Source organism: Podarcis bocagei (assembly GCF_964188305.1).
Source record: "Podarcis bocagei genome assembly, chromosome: 7".
Lineage (NCBI taxonomy): Eukaryota > Metazoa > Chordata > Lepidosauria > Squamata > Lacertidae > Podarcis > Podarcis bocagei.
Genome location: NC_138132.1, coordinates 89,232,471 through 89,254,622, shown reverse-complemented (window position 1 = coordinate 89,254,622; position 22,152 = coordinate 89,232,471). Strand labels below are relative to the sequence as shown.

General features: G+C 48.7%; 2 protein-coding genes across 2 annotated transcripts in view; both read left to right on the top strand.

Annotated features, from left to right (window-relative positions):
- RNF181 (ring finger protein 181) overlaps positions 1 to 22,152 on the top strand; it is a 166,822-nt gene that overhangs the window by 126,048 nt on the left and 18,622 nt on the right. The gene's annotated exons all lie outside the window — the stretch shown is intronic.
- Positions 3,011 to 21,989, top strand: LOC308592416 (uncharacterized protein; the record flags this gene model as incomplete). The annotated part of the gene is made up of 3 exons (XM_081203822.1): positions 3,011 to 3,346; positions 15,115 to 15,252; positions 18,295 to 21,989. Coding segments are annotated over 3 exons (636 nt in total), but the record flags the coding sequence as incomplete, so codon positions are not given.

Below are 22,152 nucleotides of genomic sequence, written 5' to 3'. Positions count from 1 at the left end.
ACCATATCCAGACGTTTTCCATATAACATCACTTCCATACATCAAAACAGTCTTAGCGTCATTAATCTTCACCAATCTGCCTCCTTTCTCACAACCTCTGAGGAGATTCACTAGGAATGCAGTCTGAAAACAAGTCCGTTCTTCCTCCCGGCTATAAATCCTTTGGCAAGATGGCGACTCCGAATTAATTGCTGCGCCATTCCCAAAAGCTCTTATTGCTTCTCGGTCTCCATAAAGCATACTTTTGGTTAAAGTTTATCTCCACACAGACCTTAATCTTCCTGCTTGGGTCAGTTCAACTGACGGTTCTAATGAGGAGGGGTTCTTGTAAATCACATAGAAGGAAAGTAAAAAAGGTTCCCCCCCCCCATTCAGCCCCGTTGTCAACATACCCCACCTTTGGTGTATCTTCATCATAAAATATTCCTGTTTCTCCAGCCCGTCGTCTTCTTTCGCAGAGGTCACTTAAATTAGCAGACTTCACTCCCCTTCTTCACTTGAAATATGTGCATTTGCTTCTTTTGTAATTAATTATTCCAAATTGCTGCAGCTAGTGCGCGATCAGAGACAGCGTCCAGGAGAGCCGATGTCCACACGGGGGCATTCTGCCTAGGGCAGGGCCCTCACCCCCTTCTTTCGAATTAGGGGGTGATTTATGGGCACAGCAGGCAAGGACAGTGTTCCCCATTTCCTTGGGGCAACAAGGGAGGCTGCCTACTCCCATAACAGCCTCTTAATTACCCCGTGTGGGTCGGAGAGATGGTATTGTCGGCCATCTTCCAATGCGCCACCTAGTGGCCCCCTGCACCACTGTTCCTTTCCATGTCCCCAATGTCACTGGATGCCTTCATCTGCCCCAGCTGCAATAAAACATGTGTCTCCCATATTGGTCTCCACAGCCACAGCAGGCGCTGTAATTCTCCAGAGCTTGACTTCACCCCCAAGAGTGCACTCCTCCGTTGTCTCTCAAGACAGACCGATGCCAACAACAGCAACTCATGCTGGAGCAGAGTACTAACACCTCTTTCTTTTGCTGCTCATAGCAGCCATTTTGTGCTGGCACCTTCTATGCTTGCATCAAGTAAGAGTACTGGCACTTCAATTTTTACCTTAAAAAAGTAATGTCTGTTTCACACACACACACACACACACACACACCAACTCCACCAGGCTTTCCGATATCAATGTGTCATAAAAGAGAGGGGAGACGGAACCCCTTTTTCAAGCCAATACAAGCTACTTACATTTTCAAAAATGGGGTTCTCCAATGAGTTGTATTGGGGCTGTTGATTTTTTACCGGTTCCTAAGTGACTTGGACTAGTCTTAGTCTAAGTGACTTGGACTAAGTGACTAGGGAAGCGGGTGGCGCTGTGGGTTAAACCACAGAGCCTAGGGCTTGCCGATCAGAAGGTCGGCGGTTCGAATCCCTGCGACGGGGTGAGCTCCTATTGCTCTGTCCCTGCTCCTGCCAACCTAGCAGTTCGAAAGCACGTCAAAGTGCAAGTAGATAAATAGGGACCACTCCTGCGGGAAGGTAAACGGCATTTCCGTGTGCTGCTCTGGTTCGCCAGAAGCGGCTTGGTCATGCTGGCCACATGACCCGGAAGCTGTATGCAGACAAACCCCGGCTCCTTCGGCCTATAGAGTAAGATGACCGCGCAACCCCAGAGTCGGTCACGACTGGACCTAATGGTCAGGGTTCCCTTTACCCTTTACCTTTAAGTGACTTGGAGTTAGGGGTGACATGGGCATAGCCAGGATTTATGTTGGGGGGGTAGGTTTTATGTTAGTGAGGGCAGAACCGAGCTATCTGCAATGTGATTGGTCAGTTATTGGTCAGCAGCTGCCCCCCCCCGCTATGCCCATGAGGAATGAGCAGTGAAGTAGCCACGTTTGCTGTTGCTACCAAATTGTTTAGGGTGGTCAAAGCAAAACAGGTTTGCAAGTTGCTCCAAAAGGATCTCTCCAGACCAGATTATTGGATACTACCATAGCAAATGTGATTCAATGTAAGCAAGCAATAAAGCGACTCTTAACTTCCCATACACACTTGATGGGATCTGAGATGGCCAGGAAAGATATACTGGTATTGTGGTTGAAGGCTGCATTAAAATGTTGACTCAGAGGGTGACAGCTGTGAAAAAGTAAACTCCATGCTAGGGATCTTTACGATTAAAATAACGCTGGCATGATCAGAATGCTTTTATACAAATCTATGATGCAACCACACTTGGAATACTGTGTCCACTTCTGGTCATTGAAGCTGGAAAATGGTTCAGAAAAAGGCAACCAAGGGGATGGAGCAATTCCCTCATTTGAAAGGCTTGTGGCATTTGGGGCTTTAGAGAAAAGGCAAGGGAGAGGGCACATGACAGAGGTACAGTGATACCTCGGTTTAAGAACAGCCCTGCTTAAGAACTATTCGGTTTAGGAACTCCACAATTTTGGAAGCAGTGTCCCCGTCTGTGAACTTTACCTTGGTCTATGAACGGAATCTGAACAGTGGAAGGGCAGCGGCGGCGGGAGGCTTCATTAGGGAAAGTGTGCCTTGGTTTAAGAACGGCTTTGGTTTAAGAACGGACTTCCAGAACGGATTAAGTTCGTAAACCGAGGTACCAATGTATATACAATTATGAACAGTGTACAGAAAACAGACAAATGACTTTGTCTTCCTCTCTCATAACACTGGGACCCAATGTAGTTAGTTGAATGTTGGAAAACACAGGACGGGGAGAGGAAAACCAGCTGGCCTATCGTTAAACGATGGAACAAGGAGCAGGTTGTAGCCATGGCCACTAGCTTTAAAAATCCACGGAGGAGGAGAAGGGCTACTAGCCAGTGTCTACTGGCCGGGTTGGTTATATTTCGCCTCCGGCGTACCTGGGAAGCACAGGTGTTGCTGTCGCGCTCAGGTCCAGCTTCCCCGGGGCACCTGGCGGGGCGACGGAGGCGTCTGGGGGGCTCCCGTCTTCTCCTGGCCCTGCGGCTTGGGCCGGGCAGTGACCTTGGGCTGCTCCCTCGCCTCCCTCCAAGGACTCAGGCGCCTCTTGGGGCGAGGGGACGCCCACGAAGGGGCCGGCCCGGCGCGGAACTGGCTGGGGCTGCGAAGCGGCGCCCCTCCGGGGGTCGTTTTCCCGGCGTCCCCGCGACGCTCCCCGGCCAAGGAAAGCGAAAGCGGCGCGCGGAGTAAGCGAGCCCCTTCCAGGTGCCGCGACCCGAAGCGCCGCCCCGTCGCCGCCGGCTGAGGGGGCAGGAAGGCAGGGTGGCCGCCAGTCGGACGAGAAGCGGGCGCCCGTCCTGCCGCCGCAACTCAGCCGAGCTCTCCGACGCGCAGGGCCAGCCATGGTAGGAGTCCGAGGGGGCGGGCGGCACAGCCGTCGGGTCCGTCTCGGCGGCGGCTCCGAGGGGGAAACCCGGCGGAGGGCAAGGCGGCGCAGCTCCGCGGCGGCGAGCCCTCCTTCCCGGCTTCTGGGCAGCCCACGCCGGGGGCACCGAGGGGGCGGCGCTGCGGGCTGGGTCCGCGCCCGCGACGGCTGCCCTGGGGCGCTTCGGTCGGAGGCTCCAATCCCGCGCACGCTGCTTGCCTCGGAAGTCTGAGCAGACCCCCGGGCAGGGGCCGGGCAGGCAGCGTCTCTGTCGGGAGCTTCTTTCGTAATCTGGGCGCAGCCGGGAGTTTGCGCGGCTCTCCGCTGCCCCAGAATGTGGCTTCGCCGGACCCAGGACCCCTTGTTGCTGCCTTCAGAAGAATGTGTTTGCCTCTTCCAGACAGAGTCATTTGGAGGTACAGTGGTACCTCGGGTTACATACGCTTCAGGTTACAGACTCCGCTAACCCAGAAATAGTACCTCGGGTTAAGAACTTTGCTTCAGGATGAGAACAGAAATCGTGCTCCGGTGGCGCGGCAGCAGCGGGAGGCCCCATTAGCTAAAGTGGTGCTTCAGGTTAAGAACAGTTTCAGGTTAAGTACGGACCTCCGGAACGAATTAAGTACTTAACCCGAGGTACCACTGTAGTTGCGCCCTGGCGCCAGTAGGGGGCGGAGGCGGCGGGTTGGACGTCAGCCTTACAGCGCAATTCTAACCACCTCTACTCAGAAGGAAGCCCTGTTGAATGCAATGGGGCTTACTCCGAAGTAAGGGCGGGGGTTAAGATTGCAACTCGGTTGCTCAGAAAGGATATTTCAAGGTTGGAAAAGGCTCAGAAAAGGAGATCCGAAGTTATGGGGTGTGGGGGGTGTGGAGCGACACCCCTATGAGAAAAGGTTGCCGCGTTTGAGGCTTTTTAGTTCGGAGGGAAGGCGAGTAAGAGGCGACGTGATAGAAGTTTGTAAAATTATGCAGGATGTGGAGAAAGTGGAAAAAGAAAGGGTTTTTTTCTTCCTCTATACCAGAACTCGTAAACATCCAACGAAGCTAAATGTTGGAAGATTCAGGACAGATAGAAGGAGGCAGTGGGGCCACCAGACGAGATGGCTTCAAAATTAGACAAATTCATGGAGAAGAAGGTGATGGCCGCTGGCCACATTTGGAGGCGGAGATGCTTCTGAATCCCAGTTGCTGGAAACCACAGGAGGGGAGAACTGCTTTTGGGCTCAAATCCTCTTGTGGGTTTCCCACGATCTGGGTCATTCCATATCAAGTGATCCAACTTTTTTGCCTCATGTCATCCAGTTTTCTTAATATTCTGTACACTTGTTGAATGATCAAAACTAAGTTTAAATCTCAAATTTTAATTTTTTTATCTCATCCCATTTTTTAGCTATGAGGGTTCGAAATTTTTAAAAAATGACAATTTGGCCTCGCCAAAACCTAAAAAACCCTTAAATGCTCAGCCCAGAATGTCAAAACTAAAAACACCAATCTATTCAAAACTTCATGGGCTTTAATATGATATGTCACATGATGGCCTTACTTTAAATTTTAAATTTCAGTTACAAGATTTAAAATTTAAAAAATTAATATGATTTATAATTTCCAAAAAATATTGATTATTTAATATTTCTAAGAGCTACCTGCAGAATTTCATCATGGGATCATATTTTAAAAATATTTTGTGCATTATTGGGTTCTATTTAGGATAAATTGGTCTTCTTGGAGTAAAATATAACAGAATAAACGAGACTTCACACTATAATATCAATTACTTCAGGCATTCCTTTAGAAAGTTATTCAGTTAAAAGGTATCTGAACAGCTAGGATTTTCTTTTTAAAATGTGTTCCAAATCTGAATGATAGCTTGCTATTGCATTATAGAATTAACACTTTGACAGAATTCTTCTTAGTAATTCACTTCGTGAACATTACAACAAAATGCATAGCAAACAAAATTATGAAAAAAACCTTACACATAAGAAATGGGTTTGAAAACATTGATCCTTCCATTATTTATACTTTACACCAAACACTTTTCAAGAGCATTTGTTGCATATGTTTCATTTTTTGTCAAAGTGTGCTCATTAAGTACTACCTTAAGTACATGGGAAAGTAGATGGGAAAGCAAATGGTGATATTGGGCCTGGCAAGTGTAAGAAGGTCGCGGTTGCTTCTTCACTTTCATAGTCCACCAACAGCACATAGGTCAACCGCAATGCGCTTATATATCCACAGGTCATATAGCCAGTTATCTCAGCCATATTCAGAGATTTTGTACCTCCTTCAGTGTCGAAATTCTCTCTCATTGCTAAAGCAGTACACCTTAGTCACAATTTCTGTTGGACTGGGTCTTTCGCTCTTTCAAAGTGTCGTTTTAGGAATATTTCTTCTTTTTTGTACTCCTCATTTGTTAGCCATACGTCCAGAATTTCCCAGACATACCCATAATACTGCAGTTGGAAGCAGTGTAGTCAAAAATGTCCAGACATATGGCAATCCATGTCTGCAGTGTCGTTTTCCTTAAAAATAGTTCCAAAATGTGGGGTGGGGCATTTTGGGGTGTGGGCTCAACAGCTTTCTGAGCTGGATTTTTATTCTTGAAATATGGCAGCCCTTCATTTGTTGAAAGTAAGAACTGGATAGAACACTGGCGGAGGAAAGGGGGGCGGGAGGAGCAGCCCACCCCAGGCGCCATGGGGGGCTGCACAGTGAGATGGGCGCAGCCGTGCCGCACTGCTCTTCCTTTCCCCCCTCCCTCGCCTCCCCACTCCCTCATGCCTGTGCCTGTCCCCTGAACCCACTCAGCCTCAGGCCCTTATAGCCAAAGGCACCCTCTGCCACACTGGAGGAGCAGGCCAAATTAAGACTTTAGGACAGACAGAGTGATGTACATAGCTGTGCCTGCTCCCCCATCCCCAGGCACCTGCCACCTGGCAGTTGTCTCCCTCTGCCTCTCCCTCTGCGCCATGAGGGCTGCTGCACAACAGACTGTTCTGCAGACTTCAGAGGACAGGCAGCTGATGTTGTTTTCCCAGGGTGGCCAGTGAGCCACATCCTTATCTTCTCTACCCCTCACAGGCCAGATTTGAAAGGCGAGCGGAGCTGCCCACCTGCCAGTCTCCTGACATCAGAGTGACCTCAGGTGATGGAGCACTTTGAAGTCCTGCTGATTATTGGGACTTTACAGCAACAAGCTGGGGTTGCAGAGAGCCCCGCACTTTGAAGCACCACCGATCAGCTGAGCAGGGCTTTTTGCAAAGGGCTCTTTGCCAGTCTCTTCAAGGACTGCCTGGTTTGAAGTGAGTGCCTGTCGGCTGGTGGGCACTGACTTTGCCTGCTTCAGGGGGCCCTACTGGGCAGGAAACATTAAATCACTTTGAGAGCCTCACTGGGTGGATATTGAAAACATGCTGCAGATGTTTGCCTTCCTCTAATGCTTCATGAAGGTTTTCAGTTTTCACATACAAGATTTACCCACTTGACAGGAAGGATGTGGGTTTTAGTTCCCTCTTCTACCGAGAGGTGCAAACGTAGTATTTTTCTGTCTAAAATTGACTCCACCTTGGGGTGGGTTAGACTTCCCCCAGCTAAGTGCCACCCAGTTGTTTTGGACCACAGATCTGATCAGTCTCAGCTGATGGGAGCATGGCCATAGGGTGCCATGGTTAACAGGAAAGATAGTCTAGCACATCTGGAGGGCACCAGCCTTGAGTTGTTGCTATTGCAGTTCAGACAGGGAGGTGAGAGAGAGGGGCTTCTCCAAAGCTGCCAGGGCTGTGGGCTCACATTACTGACTTGGCCTGCTTTTCCTCTGTTGACTTCCAAGAGATCAGAACTTTTTTCAGCTGCCTTCCTCCCCAGGAAAGACAAGAGGCTGCTTGAGTATTCTCAGTCTTGGTCTGCTGTGACTCTGCTGTTAGAGATGAGATATGTGCTCTGTCAGCTGGTCATTCCTTCACAGAGTTCTGACACTGTGGCCTTCCTCAATCAATTAGTCTCACAGTAAACAATAGGAGCTTGGCAGGAGGGAATAAACATCCCCGGCTGCAGAGTAGTCCCTGCTGCGCACAGGAAGCCCAACACTTGGAAGGAGGAGGTACCTTCCTTTCCCAGCAAGTTGGGTGGCTCTTCTTGACGGCTTTCCTCTCCTGCTAGCAAAGTGCCTGGTTTGTTGCATCACAATGGGAGAGCCACCTTCAGAACAAGGACCCTGGTGCCTTTTTTGCCGGCAACAGAAAGAAAGATTCCTGCAGCAATTATTGTGCATATGTGCGTGCTTATTTCTAAGTATGAGATGCACGCCTAAGAATCTGTAGCATTAAACAAAAGAAACCAGATGAGGCCTAAAACCACTGGTTTGCAGCATTGATAAGGCCACCCCAAAACATGATGAGCAGAAGAGCTGCTGCAAGTCAGTGTTGGTATAATGCAGTTGGTATAATGTTGGTATAATGCAGCGCCATGTGTTCCCCAACCTTGTGCCCTCCAGATGTTTTGGAGTACAACTCTCATCGGGCCCAACGCGTGGCTGGAGGGCACTAGGCCTGGAGGACGCTGCTGCTAGATTTCTCTCCTCATTAGGTCTGGGCTTAGAAGTGCCAGGTGTGAGAGGAGAGGCAACAGTGAGGAAGGGGAGCAGCTGGCAGCCAGGCTGAAAGAATAATGCACAGATGCTCAGATGGAGGAGTGTGTGTGGGCGTGCATGCTGGTGCATCGGTGTACAGTGGTACCCCGCAACAGTCCCCCCCCCCCGCCTGCCTTCCCGGGACAGCGGAGACTTCTCCGCTGCCCCGGGCGATCTTAAAATGCTGGCGGGCGGGAGCGAAGCGTTCGCTGCCGACCCCCAGCATTTTAAAATCTCCCCGGGACAGCGGAGGCTTCGCTCCCGCCCGCCAGCATTTTAAAATCGCCCCGGGACAGCAGGGGCTTTTAAAATGCTGGCGGTCGGCAGCAAAGCCCTCCTGTCCCCGGAGCTTGCGGGGCGGGAGGTGGGAAGAAGGGCTTTTCTTCCCACCGCCAGCCTTCAGAACAGCCTTCTGAAGGCTGGCAGTGGGAAGAAAAGCCCTTGTTCCCCCCCCCCCCCAGCCTTCAGAAGAGGTCGGAGGGACAGACTGTCCCCGGACCTGGTCTGAAGGCGGTTTCCCTAGGAACGCATTAATTGATTTTCAATGCATTCCTATGGGAAACCGTGCTTCGCAAGACGAAAAACTCGCAAGAAGAAAAAACTTGCGGAACGAATTAATTTCGTCTTGCGAGGCACCACTGTATTTCCACACAGCCTCTCAGCAGATGGTCCCAGTAAGCACAGTGTGGGGCGGAGCTGTGGGGAGGCAAGGTTCAATAACTTTTTGGAACACGTTCCTAGTAAGAGAGCCAGCAAACCTCTCCTTCCGTGAGATGGTGGAGCTCCTCAGGGTTTGCTCCAGTTTGCTCTCATGCTTGTAGTGGAACAGCTAATCCTGCTCTTCTGCTTTGGGATCTCATCTGTCAAAAGGCCACAACCTTCTGTGATGAAGGCACAGGAGGCACTTGATAGTGGGCCAAGCCTCTGAGAAAGCATGTGGAGTGCTGTGTGAGGTCCCAACGAGGGTTTTTGTGTTTGCTTTCGCTTTCATCTTCTGAAATGTCTGTGGGGTGAAGAACACCACAGGAGCTCCTGCAGGTGGATCAGGCCAAAGACCGGCATCTTGTGACCTACAGAGGCCAACTACGTGACACTGGGAAGGTTAATTTAATGGCACACTATGAAGGTACAGTATTGGCAAGTCTCAGAGAGGGAAAGGCAACTATGCAACTATTGCTCAGGTATTCAGTACACCCTCAGGTTTACCACACATAGTGCCTCATATTTTTGTATAAGACGGCTTTCCTTGAAGTATGACTGGGTCAAGGTGTGGAACATGTGTTTTACAATTGTACAAATAGTTTTACATTGGTACCTCGGGTTAAGTACCTAATTCGTTCCGGAGGTCCGTTCTTAACCTGAAACTGTTCTTAACCTGAAGCACCACTTTAGCTAATGGTGCCTCCTGCTGCTGCTGCACCGCCGCTGCACAATTTCTGTTCTCATCCTGAAGCAAAGTTCTTAACCCGAGGTACTATTTCTGGGTTAGCGGAGTCTGTAACCTGAAGCGTATGTAACCTGAAGTGTATGTAACCTGAGGTACCACTGTATTCCTCTTAGTTTACTGAGTCTATAGTGTTTGGTATTTTATCTTATTTTTGTCTTATTGTACACCACTTTGGTATGGTATGCAAAAATATGCACAGAGAGAAACAAATAGAGACTGCAGAATGGAACTCTCTAAGCATTTTGCAAAATGTCTTTCAAGAAATTATCTTGATCAGGTATCCTCAACCTCTTTAGACTCAAGACCCACTTTTAACCCAAACATGCATTTGGGGGGACCCATTTCTTAATCTTTTAACATATATTTACAAGGTAGTAGTGTTGTTGCAACCCACCACAGATCAGGCCCACCAGTTGAAGACCAGTGATTCTAGGTCTTGGGGGATCAGCATGAGTCACCCTTTCAAATACAGTACAATCACATTTTACATGGGAGTTTGGTTCCAAGGGTTCCATGTATATGCAGAAATGCACATACTCTTTGTACCAGCTCTGGAGGCCCCAGTTTGCTCTCTCAAGATCTGGTGGGGCCATCATTATCTCAGGGGAGCATCCCAGACTCAGCCCACAGAGAGTGCCTTGGATCCCAAGCAAGGCATAGAGCTTTTAAGCTCTTTTGCCACTGGGAAGACCCAGCACAAAAGAGCTTTTGAGCTCTTGCTCGCATTTAACTTGCAGGATTTGAATCAGCGGCCTTCAGCTGCTCATGGTTGAATTAGATGAGTATAAGATGCGATTGTACTGTACGTGTCGTGGTGTACTTCAAAGCCATGAGACCAGGTGAGTCTTTCTTAGCCACTCTTCTTGCACTTTTCTCTTCCTCCCCTCCTCAAATGCAAAGGATCTTGGGGAAAAGGCTCTCTTTCCTGAGCTCTCCTCCCAGTGACCTGCACCTTCCTTGGGAGTTCTCCCCAGCGTGACACAAGTCTGGTGTAGCAGAGGCTGGTTTGGGCCAGGATCATTGCCTGAGGCTCCTTGTCTGCCAGCCCTGGCTTTCCAAAGGAAACAGCATTTGAAAAAGACCTTTGTGTTTCCTGTGGCTTTTGGCTTGGTTCCCTGAGTGGGTTCAGCCTTCCTCCACCCATTGCAGCAGCAGGAAACAAGCTATTTCAGGCAATGGGTTGGTGTTTGCTTCTCATTTCCTGTGGGGAATTCTGATTCCAACAGGAGATGGGGAGACACACTCCAGGAATGACCAAGGCCAGGTCAACTGCCACTTCTTCTGAACCTTTATACTTTTGTATTGCTGTCTTCAGCCTCCAGCCGTAGTTTGTGGGCCCAAGAGACTTCAGAATGTATTGCCTTCAGGGTGAACTCAGCTGCCTGGGAGCTCCAGTGCTGCCCAAAGGACTGCGGCCATTTTTAGAGCACCCCACTTGGTTTATATGGAGCCCTTGTGAGCCTGAGAATCTTGTTGGTGCAGATCTCACGCAAACCCTTATCTGACCTATTTCAGCTGCACACGCATTTCAACTGGTATCTGTGAATACAAGATTGGCTGCATTAACCAAAAGCGAAAGGCAGATCTGAGTGCAAAGACACCCCAGAGGTTTATTCCCAGTCTGCCCTTTTCTCCCTGAACATAGAATTCAACACCTGAAGCCCTTTTCTGAGACCCAGATGGCTACTCGGGTGAGTTGGGTGGTGATGACCAGGGTGGGGAGCAGGCAGAGAGGCCCCTCGCTGTTGTGGTCCCTGCAGGCAGACTGGTTTTTCCAAGGAGGCTCATCTGGTACTAAGTCTGATGGCCGTATGATGCCAGGCAGAGCAGACTTTCCGGCTCATCAACCAGCTGGTTTTAAAATGCTGTTTTCATTTTATGATTTTTAAAATATTTGCTTTTCATGTGTTTGTACAGCTCTGCTGCAATTATTTATTTAATACCATAATTGTATTTTTATTATGCTTATTTTGTTTTATAATTTGGTCAGGTGTTGAAGGACATATACATTTCAGAATAAACAAAGCAAAAATATGCACTAATGGGTTTATTTCACTGGGTTTTGACCTCACAGGGGAGACAAGTCAGGGATGCCATTTATTAGCACATTTGTTTGTTCCTTTGTAAAGGGGGGGGGGGCAAAAAGGTAAAAGAGGTGAAACTGAAGGAAAGGGAGGGGAAATAAAATAATGTGTGGGTGATGTAGCTCTTTTGCTAACAAAATCCAGTGGAATCTGTACCTGAAGTAGAATTGTTAATAAAGAAATGGGGCTTACTCACTGGTTAGAAAGTTAATGGGTGATAACCAGAGTTAGTCATACTCAGAACACACTGAAATTAATGGGCTTTAATTGACTCATTAATTTATATGGGTTTACTGTGAGTAAGACTTTGTAGGATATCACCCAGTAATATTGGACTAGATGATCCTCAGGGTCCCTTCCAGCTCTACATTTCTATGATTCTTAGGGGAAGTCAGAAATTTTAGGAATTAATAGGACAACAACAACTATTTTTTATTTATGCCCCAGCCATTCTGGGTGGCTTCCAACACATATAAAAACAGAATAAAACATCAAACATTACCGTAATAGTAATAATCTGATCCATTATAAAAAGTCACAATAACTTTAAAATAAACAACATATCAAATAAAGCAATATTCAATAATCCATTAGAATTTAATAGTAAACAGTAAAATTAAACATCAGCAAATAATAATTAAACAGTTTACACTCATCAGTTACAATAAAGCACTGCTAATCTATAATCACTAAAAATAAGTGCAAATCACAGTGCATAAAATACCACAAAACCTACAGAACCATATAAAAGGGTTAAATTGAGAGACAAGGACACGCAACTTACAAAATTATTTCTAGGAAATGCTCCCAGGGCTGGAATGTCAGGGGAGGCAGGTGGAAAAGGCATTGCCTAATGACCAGCGGAAAGTCTCTCTCCCCTCACAGTTCTGGGCTGGTTGGCAGCATTTGCATTTGCACTGCCAATCATTCTTAATGGCCCAGTATTCCGCTCTCTTTGTTCCTTGCTAATAATGACCCATCTTCTCCTGAGCATGGGAAACTGGCTGGCCTGCCTGCTGCTGCTGCTGCTGGATTCAGCGCCTGATAGCTTCCATTCATACGCCAAGCATTCATTTTTTCCTAACATTTACTAAATCTAAGAATTAAGGGGGATCTGGCCCCCCACAAACTCATAACACATTTATGGGGGATCTAGGCGCCCCCGCTCCGCAAACTCATAGCATCATATAACAAAGAGAGCACAGAAATTTCCAGCTCCTGGCAGACAGTCTCACACACCTGAGCTGGGCTGCTTAAATAGGGTCGCCATATTTTAAGAGGAAGAATCCAGACACAAAAGGTTGTTGAGGTTTTTTTAGGGCAGTCGTCTGACAGCCCCGCCCCTGCCATTGAGCCCAAGCAGCCCCTGCCAGAGGACAGCAGAACCTCTACCAAAAAAATAATAAAATAAAAATAATTGAAGTACAATTGTACATTTCATCATAAATGCAAACATAAATGCAAACAAAAACAACCATCACATTGCCTCCTCTCACTCCAAGAGGAGCCCATCTTCCTCCTGGCTTTGAAATGCAATTAATCTGCCAGCATTTAGGAGGGTGAACCCATTGTCCATCTTACCATTCCTTTATGTTGTTGAAAGCAAGTCTTTTGAAAAAGTGGGAAAACAGGTTTGGGGATGGCTCTGGCTGTAGGCATCCAGGTTTACAAAGAAGTGGAACTAGAGTTCGATCTTGGACAGAAGGTGGTACAGTGGCGTAGCGTGGGGGGTGCAGGGGGGGCCGGCCGCACCGGGCGCAACATCTGGGGGTTAGGGTTAGGGGCGCAAATCCACGGGTTAGGGGGCGCAAATCCACGGGTTAGGGGGCGCAAATTACTTGCCTTGCCCCGGGTGCTGACAACCCACGCTACGCCACTGAGGTGGTATTGTATCCCAGAACAACCCCCTCCCACCCATCTCCATGACTTAAAACAGCCTCTGCCAACCTGGTGCCCTCCAGATGCTGTTGGACTACGTCTCTCATCCGTCCCAGCCAGCATGTTGTTGTTGTTTAGTCGTGTCCGCCTCTTCCTGACCCCCTGGACCAGAGCACGCCAGGCACTCCTGTCTTCCACTGCCTCCCGCAGTTTGGTCAAACTCATGTTCGTAGCTTCGAGAACACTGTCCAACCATCTCGTCCTCTGTCGTCCCCTTCTCCTTGTGCCCTCCATCTTTCCCAACATCAGGGTCTTTTCCAGGGAGTCTTCTCTTCTCATGAGGTGGCCAAAGTCTTGGAGCCTCAGCTTCAGGATCTGTCCTTCCAGTGAGCACTCAGGGCTGATTTCCTTCAGAATGGAGAGGTTTGATCTTCTTGCAGTCCATGGGACTCTCAAGAGTCTCCTCCAGCACCAGAATTCAAAAGCATCCATTCTTTGGCGATCAGCCTTCTTTATGGTCCAGCTCTCACTTCCATACATCACTACTGGGAAAACCATAGCTTGAACTATAGGCAGTGGCGTAGCGTGGGGGGTGCCAGGGGTGCCAACCGCACTGGGCGCAACATCTGGGGGGGCGCGAGTCCAGAGGGAAGGGACAAGTTCCTTCCTCCGCCGGGCTCCCCGCTGCCACCGCCAGCCTTGCGCCCTAGCGCGCGCGCGCCCCCCGCTGCCGCTGCTGCGGCTGCGCTCCACTCACTGCTCGCAGGAGGAGCAGCCGCTGCAGCAGCGCCGACACCGCCACGACGCCTGGCCGGGCACGGGCAGCCTCCGCACCCCGCCGCCGCCGCCATCCCCTTGACCCAGCCACAGGCGACGGCTGCTTCTGCCGACTGGGAGGGAGGAGAGCTCCGAGAGGCCTCGCCGCGCCCTGCGCTCCCCAAAACCCTCCAAGAGGAAGCCGGCGGGCGGGCGAGGGTCTCCCAGCAGAAGGGGGCGCCGCTGGCTCCGGCTCTCAGCGCAAGTCTCAGCCGCGGGGGGGGGGGGCGAGGACGGAGCACGGCTGGAAGCCCCCGGACCCGGCCGGGAGGAGGAGAGGCGCTCGCCAAGCCCGGATCTGGAGCTCCACCTACAGCCCAAGGAGAGGAGTGGGCGGGGAGGCGCCCGAGGGGAGGGGGCTTCGGCTGCCTCGGCCCGCGGGGGCTCCGCAAATAATAAATTTAATAAATTCTAGCTGAGCCTTGGGGGGGTTCCTTGGCTCCTTCGCTCGCCCCCAGCCCCAGTGGCATAGCGTGGGGGGGTCAGGGGGACCGGGCGCAACATCTGGGGGTTGCGCTCGCACTCGAGTGCTAAAATCCACGGGTTAGGGGGCGCAAATTACTTGCCTTGCCCCGGGTGCTGACAACCCACGCTATGCCACTGACTATAGGGCCTTTGTTGGCAAGGTGACACCTCCAGAGGCCTTTGTCTGCACCTGGAGCCTCCCTGGCAAGTTCCTAGTTTCATGGGAGCAAAAGGTCCCCGACTTCCCTGTGACCTGAAAGGGCAGCCAGGTGTTCTGACCCAGTCCTCTCCTCCTGCCCTGGTTTCTCCAAGACCTTGTTATCTCTGTACGCACGTACACTCCTCTCCCTCAGCTGCTGTGTTTCAGCCTCAAGCAGCGTGAGGGACCAGAGTTCCTTCTGCTATGATCTTCCTGTCTCTTTCTGCAGGGGGAAAACAATTTGAAGCGGTGTCAGGGGGAGGCTGAGCAGGTGACAGAGATCATGCTGGAGAACTACAACAAAGTGCTGGAACGTGAGGGCAAGCTCAGCGAGCTGGATGTAAGGGCAGATGAACTTCGCAACCAGGTACAGCAAGGGGGCGGGAGGGAGCAGCCCCTTTGCAAAAGGCACTTCTGGGGGTGGTAGGCTTTTGCACACCCCACAAGTGATGGGTGGACCCTTGTTTGCAGTAGATTGTCGTCAGCATTTCCTCCAGAGTCCTTGAGACAGCAGGAGAATCACGTGGGTCTTCCCCTCCAAAATGGTTCCCTTCTTCCAGTTTTCTTTTTTATTAAATATCCCAGCCTAACCCAGAAGCTGGTGTTGAGGTAATGCATGCAAAGTATCAGCCAAATAAGCTAATGAGTTCTAATCCCAGACTACTACTTGCAAAGAAGGTGATAAACAAGCCATGTTAACAAAAAGGTTTTACAATGTGAGGGGAGTCCTCTGTTTTTGTTTTTAGCCGTGTACGTAATAAAAATGTGTCTTTCAATTACAAAGGAGTCTTTGTGCGTTAGGCTTTGTGCCAATTTTCTTCTATTATTTACTTATTCTGCAAGAGCTATTTGCCATACTTTGTTGTACCAACTTGTCAGAGACTCACCCTCAAAATCCTTCCAGGATTATTATGAGTTTTGCTGCTAGTGGAAGAGCACCTATTCAACTAAAGTTCAAGCTGTGAGTTAATACTATCTCCCATGAAAAGAAGGAGGAGCACCAGCTCCAGCAATTTGCAGACATTTTGTCTAGTAATTGCTGTTATTAGGACAAAATAGTTCATTTCTGCTGCCCCCCCCCCCCCGGAGTCACAGTCCAAGAGGCCCAGTCTGATTTGGGCTTCCCCCTCCCTGGCAGAGCTTAAAGCAGGGGTCAGCAAACTTTTTCAGCAGGGGGCCGGTCCACTGTGCCTCAGGGCCAGACTATATTTTTTTTTGGGGGGGGGATGAATGAATTCCTATGCCCCACAAATAACCCAGAGATGCATTTTAAATAAAAGGGCACATTCTACTCATTTTAAAACACACTGATTCCCGGACTGTCCACAGGCAGGATTTAGAAGGCGATTGGGCTGGATCCAGCCCCCGGGTCTTAGTTTGCCTACCCATGGCTTAAAGTAAGATGTGGGGAGATGTGGGGAGATGTGGATTGCTGTGATGGCCTTGGACTGTTTTCTTAAAGTAAAGAATGGGAAAGGAATGATGGGACAGCAGTCCTGGCCAGGACTGGTAGGAGTTGTAATCCAAAACACTGTCGGGTACCTGGTTCGCGAAGGCTAGGGACATAAGAAGAACAGGCTGGACTGGTCCAGATGCCTATCCAGTCTAGCATCCTGTTCTCAAAGTGGCCAAACAGACACCTCTTCTGAGCAAACAGGACCTGCGCACAAGAGCACTTTCCCCTCCTGCTGTTTCCAGCAGTTGGGATTCAGAAGCATCTCAGCCAGGTATTATTCGCCTTCTCCTCCAATAATTTTTCTAATCCTCTTTTAAAGTCAGTCAAGTTGGTGACCATCAGTTCAGTGGTTTACCTGTGCACTGCAGGAAGAAGTGCTTTTATTTTATCTGTCCTGAATCTCCCAACCTTCGGCTTCACAGGATGTCTGTGAGTTCTAACATTATGAAAGAGGAAGCAAAACTTTTCTCTGCTCACTTTCTCCAGGCCCTGCATCCTTTTATACGCTTCTATCATGTCACCTCTTCCACACCTTGTCTCTAAACCAGGGGTTGTCAACCTGGTCCATACCGCCCCCTAGTGGCGTTTCAGGATTCTAGGTGGGCAGTAGGGGGTTCTATTGCTCCTTCCATCGGGCACTGGTGGGCAGTAAGGAAATTTTACAGTCAAGAAAGATACATTAGTGGGTGGCAGGTATAAAAAGGTTGACTACTCCTGCTCTAAACTATAAAGTCCCAAATGTTGCAACCTTTCCTCAGGATCGTAGAGAACATGGAAATTCTGCCCACTGAGCTGCTGATAGCAAATCCAGATCAATCTTTTCTTATGACATTATCTTTTCTTTATCTTATGACATTTCAACAGAAACAGCAGGGAGCATGTGGACTCCATGCTTTAAAAAAATAACATATTGTACCAGGCAATCTAAACCCTGCCCAGTAATTGCATATTGTGTAAATTTAGTCCATTTCCATCTTATTGTCTTCCTTGCTTCCTTCCTTCCTACCTACCTACCTACCTACCTACCTACTTAACACTTGCATCCTACTTCTCCAAATCTCAAGGCAGCTTCCCCCAAAATTACTTATAAAATACAATTTAATAAGACAGTGTCAATAAGGCAGTATAATCAGAGCACTGGGCTTTTGTACGATGAAGGTTTTGCATCCTTTCGAAAAAGCTGTTCCAAGAGAATGTGCTCTGAAATTAAATAGTTTTCCCTTCCCCTCTTTTAAATGACTTTTCATGACTTATTCCGCATGCACACCCGATATTCACACATAATACTAAAGGTGGGCTTGTGGGACATTGGTGGAGACTTTAATTCTTCCTTGTGGCAAATGTCTCTTGTCTCTTACAAATACCTCATTTTATATTTTCCCAGCCAGGCTTTGCAAATGAAAGTGATTCCAGAAGGAGTTGGGTGGTGGGAGAAAGCATTTACAGGGGAAAGGTGGGGGGGGGTGCTTCTCCCAAAACTACGTCCTGCCCTTCCTGTGACCTCAACAAGTGTGAAGGCAGGGCCATTTGTTTGCTGAGATGACATCTTGTTACGCCCTCTAGAAGCTAAACTCTATGCCCTATCCCTCTGTTCTGCACCTTTTGAAGCCTGCCTTTACTGTCTTCAGTTCCTTTAGTTCCTTTCAACCAAAGCTGAAATGCTCCAAGCCCTGCACCCCCCGCCCAGTGCCAGATCCAAATCCCGTGTCTGCAGCAGTTTCAGAACTGCATAACCTTTCCTTGGCCTCAGCTTTCCCTGGACAGTGTCACTCCCTACAGTGGGAACCATCTGTGAGCACCAGATACTGCAGCATGGCTAAGCCTAAACTGATTGTGGGGTGTGTGGCTCTAATTAATAGTTTGGGTTGGAGAGCCTCCAAAAAGGGTGGGATATTAACAATCCTGTATGCCTATGAATAAGAGAGGCTGCATCCCTTCTCTGTTTCCTCCTAGAGTGTTGCCTTCTCCAAGACAACAGGCACAGTGGCTCGGCAGATGCGCTGGAAGAACATGAAATGGAAGGTCATCCTTGTGGGCGTGGTCGCGGGAGTCCTCATCCTCATCCTGGCTATAGTTCTTTACTTCACCCTCCCCAGTTCTGAAAACAAAGGGTGATGGTGGACCCTGAGTGGCTTAGTGGGACAACTCGCAGATCATCTGCAGCAGGCCAGGTTGTCTCTTCCTGCCCCTTGCATTGGTGTGTTCTGGATGGACTTGAGCAGGACTTGGTCACAGATTTGTTGCAGCAGAAACAGTGTGCAAGAGAAAAATCTGCTGCCACCATTCTCTAGCGCCCAGCAACGGTGCTCAGATAATATTTGTGCTCGTTCCTAAATGGCAAAGCATTGTATGTTTGCAACCCCATTCAACTGTGAGCTGTGCCACTTGCTATTCAGAGCTTCTTTGCATATTGCATATCTAGAAGAGAATCTATGAAAAGTTTAAATGATGTGGTCCTACGCTGCTACTGTGCCTATACCCAGGCAAATCTGGAGGTGTCTCTCTGTGTTGGCAGAGCAGGTCCTGTCATTTTCTGCATCCTGCAAATTCCACTCCTGAAATTAGCCATAGTATACAGAATCTAGGTTTTGTGTTTTGATCATGGTGCAAACAAAGGCACTTGCCCCAGGCAGCTAAGTTTGGATTCCCTGAAATGTGGCAGAGAAGGGGATGAGATGACTTTATGATGGTCCTGTTCATTTAAGAGCATAAGACGAGCCTGGTGGATCAGGCCAATGGCCACCTGGTCCAGCATCCAGGTCTTGCAGTGGCCACCCAGATACCTGTAGGAAATCCACAAGCAGCACCTGAGCACAACAGCCCACCCCCCTCCTGTTTTTGGAGGCCTGGGGATATTTTAAATGTGGGTGTGGCAGGACACTGGAAGGTTCACAGCAAGAGCAAGGTCTGCAAAGGCCAAATTCATTCAGGTTCTCTTCTCCCAGGTGCCACAAGCCTTTGCGCGCTTCTCATATTGAAGACATGCTCTGTTGCAATTTGTGCCTTACTTCAGGATCTTTTTACTGTGAAATCTGGTACAGAGGTACCAGTTTTACTGCTCTGCCCATTAAGCGCTAGCAGAACGCTAGCCCTTCTTTGCTAGCTGTTTCCCTCTCCGAAATGAGCATGGCCTGATGTTTTTGTCCATTTTCGTTAATACATTATTGCTTTGCATTATTTTATTTTATTTTTGCACATGGCTGCTTATTTAGTGATCTAGTAAAAACCCACCTTTCCTCCTCATTTTGATCTTGTGTTTAGCAGCATATGAAGGAGGTCTGTATATATGCCTATGTACAAACCAATTCAAGAACTGCCCCAAATTATGAGATGGCCCAAAGTGAAGAGGGGGCAGCCTGGATAACATGTGCTGCACAGGATAATAAGGAAGATAATTTTAAGGATTACCGGCATGGAAGCAGCCAAAACAACTCCTAGCCTCCACCTCGCACTGTGCTCCTCCAATTTCAGCTTAGCAAGTGACTAGAATATAGGTTAATTTCTTTAATGCTAACTTGTAAAAACATGCCTCCTATTTTAAACAGGGATGGGGGGGGGAGACTCTTGTTTCTGCTGTGTACTGTGGCAAGAACAGTAAAAGGTGGATTGTTTTATAATAATGAGTTGTTGTGCATGAATTGCTACATCTGCTGACAATGCAATAGAGGAAGGGCAAGGAAAATAAGAAGATAGGGTTGTGATGATGACCTAGAGATGGTTCTCGGCAACTGAAGGGGTCTGGTCCCAAGGCTGAAGATGAGAGGAGCCAGAAGCCTGTCTCTGAATTCAGGATTGTGATTTCCCAAAGGGGGTGGGGGCAACGTCTGCCAGTGGGCCATAGATGCCATGCAGGTGGCTCTCCACACTGCCAGCTGGCTGGCTAACTTGGCTCGTTTAGATATTAATAGGCTGCAATTCACAGATTAATGAGCATGCCAGCTTGTAGGCTTTGCAAGCATTGGGTTTCCCATTTGTTGTGATGGATATGCTGCTCTCACAAAACTAGAGCACTGGCAAATCTTCAAAACTGGGATCCGGGAGAAAAGCAAAGCAATAATGGAGCGATTGTCTTCTCCCTCACTTCGTGTGGAGGACAGTGTCCTGGGACAGACTTCACCAGCCAGCTGCCTCCCAGAGGTTTTGGGCTACAGCCTGAAGATGATGGGAGTTGTTGTCCAAAACCCCCTGGAAGAGAGCTGGCTGGGGAAGGCTCTCCTACAAAGTGGTGGCAGGCATCCTAGGACAGTTTCTGAGGGAAACCCAAAGACTTATTCTGAGTTTTCTTTTTTCTTTTAAAAAAAATGTGTCCCTAATTTTGGAACAGCCTGGAAACAACCTTGCTTGTTCCATGAGGATGGAAGCTCTTCAGATATTTCAAGGTGGCTCTCAAGTCTTCTCTTCCCCAGGTTAAACATACCCAGTTCCTTCAACCTTTCACCCAGCTGATTCAGCAGTTGATCACATCAGATCAGAGCCAGGCCAGCCACCAGGCCCAGGGAAGTAGCCAAGTGACAACGCTTTGAGAAGCACCCCGATTCTCGCTGAGTTTGGTGAGAGCTGGGGTGCAGTGGTAGTGGAAGTGGTGATGGGACACAGCAGGGGGTGGGGGTGGGGAGGCGGCAATTCCTATTTCGCCTCAGGTGGTGAAACAGAATGGGTCACCCCTGAATCAGATGCAGCTTCTGCTGACGTGTCGAAGCCTTTCCCCCTCTTTGTCAGCTGTCCAGGGACCTCCTGCCCAGAGCCAGAGTCTCAGGAGCATTCAGGTATCAGTTGTGCAACATAAGGTTTCTGGAGTCATAGAAGGCTCCACAGACAAGATAGCAGCTCTGGTGGGGGGGGGTGGAGACACCTGGAATGGACAGCCTTTAGCGGCTTTAGAGATGGGTTAACCATCCTGCTGATAGTGGTGTAGCAAGGATGGCACCTCAGGCCTGAATATCAAGTCCCTGCCACCTAGAGGACCACCCGGAGAAGAGTAGATGATGGCAAACAGGCCTGAATTCAGTTCCTGAACCCACCAGGGCTTTGTATTTATTTCTTTTTTTAAAAGCTTTTTATAGATGGGAGGTGGGTGATCTGTACATGTTTACAGATGTTCATTTTCAGCTTTTGACTTCAAAGGTGTGTTACCCTGCAAAGTGGAGCTTGTTATTCCCCAGTAAACGTATTTATTACCCATTGTATTCCTGTAGTCGTAATGGTGCTGTGGTTTGTTTTTTTTAAAAAAAATGTATCATATTGGTTTTTAATATCATAAACATAACTGAGAAAGCAAAACTTGGAATACTATACAGATTATTGGATTGTCAAGTACATAGGGTGAAATTAAGATACACATATGTTATAAATTTACTAAGTAAAGGTAAAGGGACCCCTGACCGTTAGGTCCAGTCGCGGATGACTCTGGGGTTGTGTGCTCATCTCGCTCTATAGACCAAGGGAGCTGGCGTTTGTCCGTAGACAGCTTCCGGGTCATGTGGCCAGCATGACTAAGCCGCTTCTGGTGAACCAGAGCAGCGCACAGAAATGCCGTTTAGCTTCCCACTAGAGTGGTACCTATTTATCTACTTGCACAAAAAAATCACTGAGTAGGCCTTTGTATAAAGATACATGTGACACAATAAATGAAGACCATACACCGAGAAGTTTATTCCTCTTGGACTGTCTGTCAATCACTCAGCTGTGCTGGGTCATACATTCAGAAAGTGCTGTCTCCCACACATGAGCATATGTGAGTCCTTTCTGTTTCCCACCTCACAGCTATCTCCATCCTGGTAGCTTCTAGCAGAGAGAAGACCAGAGTTTGAT